Here is a 14,968-nt window from a genome sequence, read left to right on the forward strand (position 1 = left end):
CTCCGTAGAATTTTGGTGGTGAATGGTACACTGCAGTGAATTTAAGATTTGACTTTCTCCTTGAAGAATCTCTAATGAGAAAAACAGGAAAGACAGGATTGTTAATTGCAGATCTAAATTCTTATCTAAAGTATTTTTGAGAATTATATTCCAATTATCTAACTATTGAACTCCAACAGGGTATTTAAGTATTCTGTTCCATCTTTGCTATGCCAGAGGCAGGCATTTTAGACCCCAGCTTGAACAGTAAGTCTAGGAATAGGGTTGTCTTTCCTTCCTTTTTGTGCTGTGATTTTTAAAAATTATTGTAATTAATTGCAAGTACCTCCCAGCTAAAGTCCTCTAATCAGGCAGTATTCATCAGTGATTGGGAAATAAGTTATAAGATGATTTTGTACATAGTTATTTGATTCAATTCAGCTTTATAGATGAGAAGTTCAGAGGAAATAAGTGATTATCGTTTGTCACATTGCTATTATCCATCTGCTATTGCCAGAGCTGGCCTGGAGCCCAGAAATCTTTTCACTACCCAATGCTATCTTTCTTCCTCATTATTACATTTCCCAGTCTGGCTTTGGGATCGGATTGCTTCTGGCCTTAGATAACCTTATCCATCCTCTAAAGCAGTATCACACATAAGAGGGAGGTAGCAGTGGACTGATAGTAGCCTCTCTACCCTCCCTTTTTAAAAAGTCTCTGACAAATAGTCTCATTGTTACTAGAGCAACACAAAATGGAAAATGCTAATAGCAAACATATAGTCCTTATTATGCGTCAGATACTGTTGTAACTGTCTCTGTAGTAATTGATTTAATCCTCATCACAATTTTCTGATGTAGATATACTGTTACAGATGAGACCTTGAGGCACAAAGGGGTTACCTTACTTGCCAAGGTTATACTTACTTGGGATGGGTGCCATCCTTTTGTATAAACTATGATACTTTTTCTTCTTTTTATTTTGAAAAATTTCTAAGATACAGAGAATTTGAAAGAATAGTACAAGAAACACCCACAAACGTATTCTTCATGAATCCAACAATTATACACTTTGCCACACTTTATATCCATTTGTGTGTGTGTATGTGTGATCATTTCGAAGTAGTAGGCATCACAACACTTCAGCATCCTTTATTTTTTAAAAAATCAGATCATTGCTATTTAGGACTTTGGAATCTTTTAGTTTAATTCAGATATTCATTCACTAATGCAGGACTTCACATTGGAGAGAAGCCAACAGAGAAAGGGACAGGACAGTAGAAATTGTGTGGGAGAGTAAAATTAGTTCAAATATCTAATAGCTAGCTATACTGTACTTTAGCTATATTAGGTCCCTCAATTTTCAAGACAACAGTATGATGTGGGTGATCTTATCCCCATTTTTCCAGATAACCTGCAGATGTAGAGAGAGAACTTTCCCAGGGCCACCCAATCAATACACAGCAAAGCCCCATACAAATCTGGGCTGTTTGGTTCTAGACTTTGAGCTCTTTTTCTACTTTGTGCCTAGATAAACACTTTGAGGGGGAAAAAAAATCCAGATTTAAGAATTTTTGCTAACCTTCTTACGGGCAAGTCACCTTCAAGTCACCTGGGTACTTAGGTACCCAACTCAAAACTACTTTTAGTTTTGTTTCGTTTTGCCTTTTTTTTTTCTTTAACCGATAACCCAATTCTAGACGGAACATAAGGTGCAAGAGAAATCCGGGGAGGCGGAGGCAGAGAAAGGGAAGGGCAGGAGGTGGTCGCAGGATGTTGCCTGCGGCTGGCGGCCCAGTGGATTCTGGGAATTGTAGTCCCAGCCATCCAGGGCATTGCCGTTCAGGGCCACGGGAAAACCTGACTGCGCTCCCAGAAGCCTCCGGTGTACCTCGCTGGGAACGCACTTCCTGGGACGCTGAGAGGGAGACGCTCCAAGAGGCTCCTCAGTGTGGGCGAGTAAAATGCCCTGCGTGTGAGAAGCAGGTAGGTGTGGTCAAGATGTTCCGATTTCTGGGTCTTTTGCATAAGTAACTGAGGATTTTATGTAAAATAGCTAAATCCAGGGGAATCAGCGTTGGAAAACGCTGACCACATCTGTGGATGTGAAAATTGAGTAGGTATTTGGTAAGGCTTTAAAAAATTATTTTGTACACAGGAGTATGGAAATGTCGAGGTGTGTTGCCGGAGCCGCCAAGGGCTGGGAGCTTTGCTGGCGCGGGTTTGTGGGGGAGCCCAAGCTGCTATTTTTGAATAACCAGCTGATGCTGGTTGCGTAATGATGACCTGCTTGCGGTTCAAACCCACTCAGTGTTGCAGGGATGGGCTAGCTCTGAGAGCGTTAGCAGTCACTGTTGCGGTCTCTCTCCATTGGCTCTAACTAGTAGGGCGTTTTTTTCCTTCTGCCAGGTCTGGGTCTACCACACACAGGGCTCTTCGAAAAGAGGGAGGAGGAGAGGAGGCGGAGGGAGGCGGAGGGAGGCGGAGGGGGGCGGAGGGAGGCGGAGGGGGGCGAAGGGAGGCGAAGGGAGGCGAAGGGGGATGCGGATTGGTCTGGAAGCTTGGTTTGCTTTCCTGTAAGTTCTGTGCACCCGGCCTTGTAAGGGGCCCATAGCCACGTTAGGGAAAGGTCAGACTTGGTGACCTCACTGAAAATGATTGCTCAAGGATTCTATTGTGCGTTATTAATTGTAAAACGATTTCCTCTGACTTTGGAGTGAGCAATTATGATTGATACCAACCCAAGAAACACATTTGGGGCGGGGGAGGGGTTGGGGGGGACTTGACTGAAATCTCCGAGCAGCCAGTTGCAGAAAGCATTCTACATAATGTTCGTAATAGGGCTAGTGATGAACGCCTCAATCCAGGAAACTCTCAGGCGCACATAATAATGAGTTTCCATTCTCATCCTACCTGTTTGAGATAAATGGTATTTGAAGATGAAGTGGCTAAAGTAGATATATAGAAGCATCTTTAAATATCAGGTTGAGCCATTGGTGGAACTATTTTTTTTTTAAGCATTCTGGTTGCAAATTTCAGGATGCAGAATTCAGATCAACTTTGTCTGGTCTTGTCAGTGTCCTTTTTTAAAAATGTAAAGGAAAATTTCTTTTACTTCCAAGACAACTGCACAGTCTTTCACCACCTTCCTTATCCTTTCACCCTAGTCATGAAAATGATCTAAAACATTCATTAAATATCAATCATATATTCCCAAGACAGCAAAATGTTTTTCATCCTCATTTCTCCTATATTCTCAAGTCACAAGATGAGTTAATTTTTTTCTTCTATTTCTACGTATTTTTCTATATTCTATATATTTCTCATATATAATGCATGAATTAAGGAATAAACAGCCTTTTTATTTTTTATTTTTTTATTATTTGAGACAGATCATTGCTATGTCATCCAGGCTGGAGTGCAGTGGCATGATCGTGACTCACTGTGTCCTCAAACTCCTGGGCTCAAGTGATCCTTCCATGTCAGCCTCCCAAGAAACTGGGACAACACGTGTGCACCATCACACCTGGCTAATTATTATTATTATTATTATTATTATTTTTTGAGCCAGAATCTCTCTCTGTCACCAACACTGGAGTGCAGTGGTGCAATCTCAGCTCACGGTAACCTCCACCTCCCAGGTTCAAGCGGTTCTTGTGCCTTAACCTCCCACGTGGCTGGGACTATAGGCATGAGCCACCATGCCCGGCTAATTTTTGTATTTTTAGGAGAGATGGGGTTTTGCCATGTTGGCCAGGCTGGTCTTGAACTCCGGCTCAAGTGATCATCCCGCCTCAGCTTCCCAAAGTGTTGGGATTACAGGTGTAAGCCACTGCGCCCCTGCTAAACTGCCTTTTTAAAAAACTTACTGTCTGCCCTTTTTAGTATAACATTTCATTGGTTTTAGGTGATTACTAATCATTTCTTCTAATCCATGGGAATTCAAGCAGGGTTTTTAGAGAAGTACTATGTTAATTTGGAGTATTTTTCCTATTTCTTTAGGCTCAGATTATTGCTACTCTGTATTCAGATCTTCATGTGTTTCTTCTAAGCTGAATAAAGCTGTTTTGGAACTGTCAGGTACCTCAAAGGGTAAGTACGTCCTTTAATTATATCTTATTTCCCTCCCTCCTGCTACCACGTCTGCCAACAATGACTCTTTTTTTTTTCTCTTGTTCAACAAAATAGAGGTATAGGACAGACCTCTCTTGTGAGCGCAATGACTGATGACTTACAGTTTCTAAGAAAACCCAAATTATAGGTAGAAGGAACTCTCAATGTTACCATCAAGAATTAAGTTTAGGGCTGGGCATGGTGGCTCAGCCCTGTAACCCTAGCGCTTTGAGAGGCTGAGGTGGAAGGATCCCTTGAGCCCAGGAGTTTGAGACCATCCTGGGCAACATAGCGAGATCCTGACTGTATGAGAAAATTTTAAAAAATTAGCCAGTTGTGGTGGTACATGCCTATAGTCCCAGCTACTCTGGAAGCTGAGGTGGGAGGATTGCTTGAGCCTGGGAGGTCGAGGCTGCAGTGAGCCATGATTGCACCACTGCACTCCAGCCTGGGTGAGAAAGCGAGACCCTGTCTCAAAAAAATAGAAGCTAGCTGCTATTAGACATATGTACTCTCGTAACTCTCTTGTAACTATAACTCAGAATTGTGCCTGGAAAAAATAGTACAGGGTCTATTGGATCCATGACTTCCTAAAGCTCTTAGCCACTGTTCCTGCTTCAGCCTTCTTTAAATTCTATTCAAAACCACAGAAAATATATAATTTGAAAATATTTTTATTCGTAATTATGTCTTTGATAACATTTAATTGTGTACCAAATTTTATCTACTTTTCTGAGTCATGGTGGAACAGAGAGTCAAATGACAAATGTGAAGTGGTTATTTGAAATAGAGTCTCTATTTGATTTGGTCAGTATCTCCAAAGAGAATGTTCTGTCCTTCTTGTTATATGACTATAACCATCTGTGGTCATTTGCTGAGGGTCCAGAAGAAAAGTATGTTTCTAGTTGAAAAAAGTAAATAAGCCTGCTAATAATCATTACTGACTTACATTTCTGACCATATTCTGGTTTACAAAGGACTTTGCTATTCATGATTTTACTACTTTGTGGGACACTTTACAGATGAAAAATTGGAGGTTCAGAGGTCATAAGTGACTTGTCCAGTTTGTAAATGATAGGTTATGAATGTTATTCAGGTCTTTGGTCTCCTGGACAACAATACCAAGCAGCCTCCTAGATGGAAACAACAAACCACTTATGTGTACGTATGACCTAGCTCAAAGCTCTCATCCAGCTAGTACTCATGACTGCTTGACAGATTTGTTAAAGTGTTCTTAGCCTTGCACGTTTTCCACAGTCCCTAGTTAGGGATTTTCACATGGCAAAAAGATGTTTTTTTTCCTCCATTAAAAAACTATATATTGTTTAGCTTTAATAAATATTAATTTGATATATTAACCACTCTTAAGAGAAGTATGTCTAATTCATGACATACCTGTTAAGTTGAAAACAGAAAAATCAATACCGGAACAGTGGACTTTTTGTTTTTGAAATGGAGTCTCGGGGTTTCACCATATTGGCCAGGTTAGTCTCAAACTCCTGACCTCGTGATCCACCCACCTCGGCCTCCCAAAGTGCTGGGATTACAGGCATGAGCCACCGCGCCGCACCAGGAATAATTGACTTTCAAACCATTTGTTGAAGTTAGACAGTGTTGCTAAACCTAGATATATATTTCTAGAAGCATAGTCTGCATGTAGGTACCTAAGGATGGCCTTGTCTTTGCTAATCACAGGTTTCTGGGGTAAGAAAATGAATGTTGTTTTGTAAAATGGGAGTCTTTTGTCCAAAAAAGAGAAAGCAGGGGCACAGTCTAGAGGCAGTCTGGATGTATCAGAACACAGGGTGGTGTGAATTCTCTCAAATGAAGTGAATGGAACTGAGACTAAATTTCTGTCTGTATTCTGACCAGAGTTATACAGAACCTCCATTTGTTTGTTCATTCATTCAGCAAATAATTGAGTGCCTTTTATGTGCCAGTATAGGGAACAGTGAACAAAACAAAGGGATCTCTGTCCCTGGAATTCACAGTCTGATGGGAAAGAAAACTACACGGAACAAGGAGTTATAAGAATGATCACTGCTACAGAAGAAAAAGTGCAAAAGTGCTACCACAGCATATAACCAGGGACGGGGAGGTTTAGGACAAGCCTCCCTGGACACTAGAAGAATGAGTAAATATTAGCCAAGCAAAGAATAGGTTGGAATTAAGAAAGTTCTAGGAGAAAGACCATGAGGGAAGGCCCTTAACCAAATTAGAAAGTGGAAAATTTGGGAAGTCAAAAGAAACGTGGTGTGGCTGCATAGACTGTAGTGTGTAGGGTGGGAGAGTGGCACATACGAAGGTTGAGAATTTGGTAGGAATCAGGTGGTGTAAGCTATGGGGAGGAGTTGAAACTTTAGAGATTTTATTCTGTGGGAAATGGGAACTTATTGAATGGTAAGAAATGGAATGGCGGTTGAGGTTTGCATTTGAAAAAAATTATTGTGGATTAAAACTAATTGACACAGCACAAGAGTAGAGGTCTTTTTACCCTTGCAAGTATGAACAAATCCTAATCGGGAAGTCAGCATTATCTTTGTTTTAAAACATCAAACATATTCTTTCCCCAAACTATCCTATAAAATTTTACTTCAGGCATGGTGGCTTACTTTTGTAATCCCAGCCCTTTGAAAGGTGGAGGTGGGGGGATTGCTTGAGCCCAAGAGTTCAAGACCAGCCTGGGCAACACAGCAAGACCCCATCTCTAGGGAAAACTTAAAAATTAGCCCGGCATGGTGGCATGCACCTGTAATCCCAGCTACTCAGGAGGCTGAGGCAGGAGGATTACTTGAGCCCAGGATCTCAGCTCACTGAAATCTAGTGAGCTGTGATCATGCCCTGCACTCCAGCTTGGGTGATAGAGTAAGACCCTGTCTTAAAAGAAATTACTTTATCTCTCTGGTGGGATATATGACTTATCAAATCATAGGCATTTGAAATTAAGAACAGGGCATACAAGGTGAAGTAGCCAAAAGAAGCTAGACATTAATTCCAGTATCAGGCCAAAATTTAGCTTAAGAATTAAGGTTAATAGTACTTCCCTTCTGAAAAAGTGCCGTGGTATCCTTGTTGACTCTGTATAGATAGGCCTTTGTCCATCCCTGAGATCTGAGCTAACAATGCTTCATCAAAGGCAATTTCAGAGAACCAATATAATATTTGTATTGATTTGATGCAGAATATAGTTAAAAGCACTTACTACTGAAATATATATTGTCCTACCTCTCTTCATTAATGTCATTTGATAGTCTATAGGCTAAGAATTATAGGAATTTATTTATTTTTCTTAATAATTAATTTTTCTTTTTTTTTGTAGAGATGGGGTCTCGCTATGTTGCCCAAGCTGGTCTCAAACTCCTGGGCTCAAGCTATCCTCCCACCGCAGCCTCCCCAAGTGCTGGGATTACAGGCATGAGCCACAGCACCTGGCCTGGAATTTATTAATAATAGAGTTATACATCCTGATCTTGTTTCTCACTCCATTTACATTTCAGGAATCAGTGTTACAGGGCAGTTTGGAGAAATCTCAATTACATTGAAATTCCAATTATTTCTATACTACTTTTGTTTTTTGTTCCTGTTTGTTTGTTTGTTTTGAGACAGAGTCTCATGCTCTGTCACCCAGACTGGAGTGCAGTGGTGTGATCTGGCTCACTGCAACCTCCACCTCCTGGGTTCAAGCGATTCTCCTGCCTCAGCCTCTTGAGTAGCTGGGATTACAGGCACGTGCCACCACGCCTGGCTAGTTTTTGTATTTTTAGTAGAGACAGGGTTTCACCATGTTGACCAGGCTGGTCTGAAACTCCTGACCTCAAGTGATCTACCAGCCTTGGCCTCCCAAAGTGTGGGATTTCAGGCATGAGCCAATTCGCCCAGCCAGTATGCTACTTCTGAAAGCAAGAAGGAATTGTGATTGCATTAGGACTTTGAGTAGGTTATCTGAAGACTTCTGAAGCTTGAAAGAAACAGAGGGAACCTTTTTCCTATGTCTTCACAACTTTAATCAAATCCTTATTCTCCTTCATTTCTCAGTCTTTAACTCCTGGCTGATAAATTTTTATGAACAGGTACCTTATTCACTTTGCTTAACACCTAACAATAATCACTTGATACGTAGTAATTATACAGTTGATTCACCACCAGCACTTTGAGTTTACATAAAACAGCCGTTTCTTTCCACAAGTCTCTATAAACACATTGGGAGCAAGGTCCAGTTATCAGTGGTCTTGGTGTCTTTCCAGGGCCTAACAGTGTTTTGCATATGCTAGACACTCAGCATGATGTAAGTACTTGCTGAATGAATGATTGCTTCTTAGTAATAGCTACTTCCTTGTACAGTTCTTCATTACCAGTGGCCCACCTTTGTGAGTTACTGGGGTCTTTGTACAGAGCCCAATACTTGTTTATTCAAATAATCCTAGAATCACTTGTGTGCCAGGCACACAAGTTGTATGGGGGAGATAGACAGATGAATAAGCAAAGACCATCAGAGAGCTGTATCCTAGAGCTTGGCATTTCTAGTAGCTTTTTCCAGTGCAAACATTCTCAAATCTGTACTAGTTTCCATTGCTGTACTGAGGTGTTTGGTTGCCACAATTAAGCAAGACAGCTTTTTCCCAATTTGCTTGAAAAAAATACTGTAATTAGTCTCTCCCTTTCATAAAATTTTCTTAAGAAATTGCTACTTCTGATAATACTGACAGAAGGTAACATAATAAATACTAAACTAATACTAATGGAAAAACTTAGAACTAACCATGTTTAACTTGAGGGCTTTAAAAATGGTTACTTGTGCTTAAACTCTGATTTTTATATTGTACATTTATATATGCTGTATGTGTATATTTGAATATATGTATGTACACATAAGCATTTTTTTGGTTAGTAAAATCATTCTGGCTGGGCGCAGTTGCTCATGACTATAATCCCAGCTTATAATTTCAGCACTTTTGGAGGCCAAGGCAGGAAGATTGCTTGAGGCCAGGAGTTCGAGACCAGCCTGGCCAACATGGTGAAACCATGTCTCTAAAAGAAAGAAAAGAAGAAAGGGGATAAGAATTGTGGGGGTAGAAGGAGGAGGGCTGGTTCACACCTGTAATCTCAGTACTTTGGGAGGCTGACGCTGGTGGATTGCTTGAGCCCAGGAGTTCGAGACCAGCCTAGGCAACATGAGAAAACCCCGTCTCTACAAAAAATACAAAAATTAGCTGAACATAGTGACGTGTGCCTATGGTCCCAGCTACTCAGGAGGCTGAGGTGGGAGGATCGCTTGAGCCTGGAAGGTCAAGGCTGCAGTGAGCCATGACTGTGTCATTGCACTCTAGCCTGGGCAACAGAGTAAGACTTGTTTCAAAAAAAAAAGAAAGAAAAAGAAAAAATTATTCCTATATTATATGACTAGATTAAATATACAAATAACATTGTTTTCTAAAGAACATTGTGCCCTCCCACTGGAATTCATGCAAGAATCACATTCTAAGCCAGCTTCCTAGCATTTTGGTCATAATTGTCTTTCTGATCCTGAAAGCTTGGAAACACAACTTCACCATCCCAGCAGATGTTTGATTCTGCAAAGGTTGATGGAACTGTATTCAGAAATAAAAATTATTCTCAACCTTGCCCCTTCATCATGCTCTGAACAAAAAAGTAAACCTTACTGAAGTAGCCTGCTCTATTGCCTCATAGTAGGCATTATAGAAGGCAGAGAAAATACATTTGAGTCCTGCTTTAAGAGTGAATATCAGACCCTTGAGGAAATTAAAGCTGAATAAGATGCAAGCTTTTTATAGTTTACCATATACAGAAAAAGAACATGGCCTTTTAATTTGGAATGAAAGGCCTGGCGACTGTTTTTCTTATAATAGCATTAGTAGAAATAGGTTGTCATTACTTGAAAAATGTTTGCATTCGTCTTATATGAACAGTAGTAGTAATAACCAACAAGTGCTGTAGATTTCCCTGAAAATCTACATCTTGAATCAACAAGGAAGTAATTGGGTCATCTTGAATCAACAAGGAAGTAATTAAGCAGAATAATTTCAGGGACCATTGTTCTCATCTTTTCATTTGACTGACTCATTGGAGATGAGCTCATTTACTTTTTATAATTTCCTAGTGTGCCTAGTACATAGGAATGAGATCAGTTTGTTTTTTCTTATTTAACATTCATTCAATGAATGTTCTTTGAACTCCTGTGATGTGCCAAGCACTGAGCTGGGTCACTGAATGCTAAGAAGTAGTTAACACTTGGCATAGCATTTGTTGTGTTCTAGACATGTTTTAAGCACTTGACATTATATTATCTCATTGAACCCATAGAACAACCCTGCAAGGTTGGCACTGTTATTTTTTCCATTTCACAGATGAAGAAAACGAGGCACAGGGAAGTTCTGAATCTGGCCCAAGGTCAGTGAGCTAGTAAGTGAGGAGATGGGGATTAGAATTCCAGCAGCCTTGCTAAGAGTTGACTCTCAACCATTCCCCTGTCCTGTACTGCTTCTTTCCCGACACCTTTGCTTTTTATGAGCCACCTTCACCCCTGCTGCATGAGCATTTGAGGCTGAATTTGTGGTGTTTGTAGCTAACTAATGATTGATGAGTGGGCCCTTGCTGTGTGAGTGCCTGACACATACAGAGTGCTTGATGTATACGTGTTGAAAGAACGATTATTGACAAAAAGAAGATTGAAGGTGTGATTGTAAGAGACTTTAACATTATCTTGGTTGTTTTTTTAATTGTGAAGAAAAATACCGATGGCTAAAGATTTTAGTTGCTCTATGACCCAGTCAGTAATAACCAAATGTGTGTGCACCTGTGCTCTGAGGTCACACACACCTGCATGTATATACATTTGTACTGTACAGAGAGGAAACAAGGGAGAGACTTTCCCTCTTTGCATTGACATTTCATCATTAAATGTGTTGCCAGTTGGCACCACCCTTCCTGCTCTGTTCTGCTATTGTCCCCTCATGATTTGTCCTCTTGTGTGTCACCCCTTAGTCTGACTGACAGCACTCCACAAGCTTGCCTGCCATGGGCTGTCGGGATGTCCACGCAGCCACAGTCCTTTCCTTCCTGTGTGGAATCGCCTCAGTAGCAGGCCTCTTTGCAGGGACTCTGCTTCCCAACTGGAGAAAATTACGATTGATCACATTCAACAGAAACGAGAAGAACCTGACTGTTTACACAGGCCTGTGGGTGAAATGTGCCCGGTATGATGGGAGCAGTGACTGCCTGATGTACGACACTACTTGGTACTCATCAGTTGACCAGCTGGACCTGCGTGTCCTCCAGTTTGCCCTACCCCTCAGCATGCTGATCGCCATGGGTGCCCTGCTGCTCTGCCTGATTGGAATGTGCAACACTGCCTTCAGGTCCTCGGTGCCCAACATCAAACTGGCCAAGTGTCTGGTCAATAGTGCAGGTTGCCACCTGGTGGCTGGGCTGCTATTTTTCCTGGCAGGTACTGTGAGCCTCTCCCCATCTATCTGGGTCATCTTTTATAACATCCATCTGAACAAGAAGTTTGAGCCAGTCTTTTCATTTGACTATGCAGTGTATGTCACTATTGCTAGTGCTGGGGGCCTGTTTATGACTTCCCTTATACTGTTTATTTGGTATTGTACATGCAAATCTTTGCCTTCTCCTTTCTGGCAACCATTGTACTCCCATCCACCCAGTATGCATACTTACTCACAGCCCTATTCAGCACGCTCTCGCCTCTCTGCCATTGAAATTGACATTCCAGTAGTTTCACACACCACTTAATGGGGAAATAGTTAATTGTTAAAGAAAACTTCTTGTAGCCTCACATTCCCCTTGTGCAAAGAGCTCTTTTGGACCTACATACATTTTCCTTTGTTTTTGACCAATCAATGAAGCCAAATTTATATGTCCTAGTAGAATGAAGTGCTGCTAGTTTTTATGAGAAGTACATTATATTAAATGTGAATTTTTTAAATTTTGCTTCTTATACTGCAAGGAATTTTAGCCTTCATATTGATATCTAATTAATTATTTAAGTGGAAGAGGCCTGCATCACAATTGAGGTAATTTAGAGCAACATGTTAAAGAATGATGGTTAGCAGAAGCTGTTGTATACAATCTTCATGAAAATTTCAGTGTGTATTTTTCTTTTTCTATAATACCTTTAACTGCAAAGAAAAGGCAGTTTCAAATATAAGAAATTTATTTCAGGTAAGGGTAATATTTTAATAGTAGTGAATAATCTAGCTTAAGGCTGTAACTCTTCTCTCGGGGCTAATTGTATGAATAGGTGTCAGTATGTTGAAGATTACTTTCTTTTGTGACTTTCTTCTACCTCATGCCAGTGTTTAAAAGTAAAATGTATTTTAATGATGTTAGAATAAGACTACCATTCTAAATATCACCTACTTATGAATAACATGTAATAATTTTTAACATTAATGATTCCATAAATTGTATTATTGGGGTTAGAATGTGCTTTATGACAGGTTAGTGTTTCCTCTGAGGCAGAAAACCCTTTTTTGGAGATATCTTCCATCAAGCAGTACTCTTGCCCATATACAATCTCTTAGTGGCTAAGAGAAATAAATAAAAGGGCCATAATGGTTTGTTCTCTTTCAGACATAATTTAGTAGGGGACAAGAAGTCTGTTCTTCAGTGAGTACACTAGAGATTTACTCTGGTGACTGCCTTTTGAGTTATGGGTGAAGTAAGGTATGGCTTTACCATAACCTTGATTCATTCACCCTTGATTCATTTCTCGCCCCCGTCACTGATTATTTCCTTGAGCATATATCTCTGCCTAACACTTTAGTAGGTGCTATAGAGGATACATGAAAAGTTTGAGATCTGGTCCCATCCAGTAAGACATTTTAATAGAGAAGATCAAAATGTTACCTGGCAGTTGGGGAATAATCTGACTTCGTTGGCAGTTGGCCTTAACTTCTTAATCATTGATCCAGGAATATTTCAACCAGAGACACAACTTTCTGGCAGACAGACAAATTGTACAACACCAACAATATCCTGGACCTTGAAATTCTGTTTACTTCAGTCCATTGTATCCTTTAAGGCACCTGTGCTAGCCTAGATTTTGTAATAACACTGATTTATGAGAATGGACAAAAGTGGTAGGGAAATTGTTCCCTCTCTACTTCTGAAAGTATGATGATGTATTAAGGATGGAGGAGTTATTAAAAATGTCTCTTCTGATGAGGTAACAATTAGATGAAACCATGTTAAAGCTGAGATGAACACTTAGAAATTCAGGGATATTGGGTCTTTAGCCTTATGAATTTGAGCTGCTTATTTAATTGGTGTAATTTACTACATATTAGTACTATATTCGTAAGGATTTTTTATTAACCATTACAGATTTTACAAACAGCTAGTTATATGGTAAACAGATTATTATGCCTTTTTGCAATTCTGAATATGATTCTAGTATTTGTGTAGATGTATTTGGTACTTTTTCCCCTAATTCCAACACTAGTTTATATATATAGCGAATAAATCTAGTTGTATAAATTTTTAAATGCTGTCAGTAGAAAGCACACAAGGTTATGATTTTTTTAATTACTGGCTTCTGATTTCTTTCACTTCTGATTCTTTTCCTTTTTCTCAAATGTAGCTGAGTCTTGATCATTTTAAGACAACGATGGGTAGAATTTTGAGATTAATGTTAATTTTCCCTTTTTGTTAATTTCAGTCCCCTCTCACTATGCTTTTGTCCAGAAGGATCAAGAATTCTACCATCCCTTGGGTCTTTGTGTATAAACAATGTTAAATAAAGGTAGACTCAGTCTTTAAGATATTAGACAGTTTTTTTAGTCCATGGGATTGTAAATATAAACATTAACTTTCCTATAAGAATCTTTTGGCTTTGTAATCTATAGCCTCAAATTGGTATTTATTATGGATTCACTAGACAAACAGCTATTTCCTTATTGTCTTTTTTCTTTAGTGTTTCTGATTTGCTATCAGTAGCTATTTTTAAAGCCATCAAAGGAAAATAATTATTTACAGTTTTTGAAGTCACTTTTGAGCCCTCATCAAGCTCTCATTGTGATGGGAGGGATACCTTTTTGTTGTTAAAAGCCTATTATTGTTAAAGGCCTTTTATGGAAACCAACTTGGAAAACAACCTTAAATGTGGATGTATCAGATTTGGTTTATCCAGCCATGGGAGAGAAAACAAACCTAAGTTTACTTTACTTGTACATATACACTACAATGGATAGTATATTTGCTGTAAACTACAATGTAAAACCTCAATAAAAGTGCGCTGTACTTCTTAATGTTTATTAAAAGATGTATTTTTACAACTTTCTGCTTCTATTTTTTTCCTCAGTGTTTTAAGGTGAAATATTTTGAGAAATGTTTCTCAGATATATGTAAATTGAAAAAGACAGTTCCATTTAAAGCTCTAAAACGTGTGAACTGGAAGGCTGGGTGCAGTGGCTGATGCCTGTAATCCCAGCACTTTGGGAGGCCAAGGCAGGCGGATCACTTGAGGTCAGGCCCTTGAGATCATCCTGGCCAACGTGGTGAAACCCTGTCTCTACTAAAAATACAAAAAATTAGCCAGGCATGGTGGTGTGCGCCTGTAATCCCAGCTACTTGAGTGGCTGAGGCATGAGAATTGCTTGAATATGGGAGGTGAAGGTTGCAGTGAGCTGAGATCATGCCACTGCATTCCAGCCTGGGTGACAGAGACTTTGTCTCAGAAAAAGGAACTAGAAAGGAATTGGAAAACATGGAACTTTTATTCCACAAGTGCCAAGACGCTTTATCCATTTCTAAGAGTAGTCCAAGTGGTCCTGTGGTCCTAACAGTTCACTGGGCTTTTTTTTTTTCTCCTTTTCTTTTTTTTTTTTAAACAGTCTGCA

The 14,968-nt window shown here is 39.8% G+C and overlaps 1 protein-coding gene across 4 annotated transcripts in view; it reads left to right on the plus strand.

The window, feature by feature from the left end:
- The first annotated feature begins 1,736 nt into the window (after positions 1-1,736).
- CLDN12 (claudin 12) overlaps positions 1,737-14,968 on the plus strand; it is a 60,027-nt gene continuing 46,795 nt past the window's right edge. The window contains exons 1-4 of one of the 4 annotated variants that reach the window (XM_063814696.1): positions 1,813-1,964; positions 3,981-4,070; positions 10,457-10,511; positions 11,094-14,404. In XM_063814696.1, the coding sequence (XP_063670766.1) occupies positions 11,127-11,861 (735 nt within the window). In that variant the 5' untranslated portion in view covers positions 1,813-1,964; positions 3,981-4,070; positions 10,457-10,511; positions 11,094-11,126 and the 3' untranslated portion in view covers positions 11,862-14,404. Of the gene's footprint in view, positions 1,965-3,980; positions 4,071-10,456; positions 10,512-11,093; positions 14,405-14,968 lie in introns of those variants that run through there. The other 3 variants (XM_063814695.1, XM_063814694.1, XM_063814697.1) reach the window with 3 other exon arrangements.

The sequence above is a fragment of the Pan troglodytes genome, chromosome 6 (genome assembly GCF_028858775.2).
Source record: "Pan troglodytes isolate AG18354 chromosome 6, NHGRI_mPanTro3-v2.0_pri, whole genome shotgun sequence".
NCBI lineage: Eukaryota > Metazoa > Chordata > Mammalia > Primates > Hominidae > Pan > Pan troglodytes.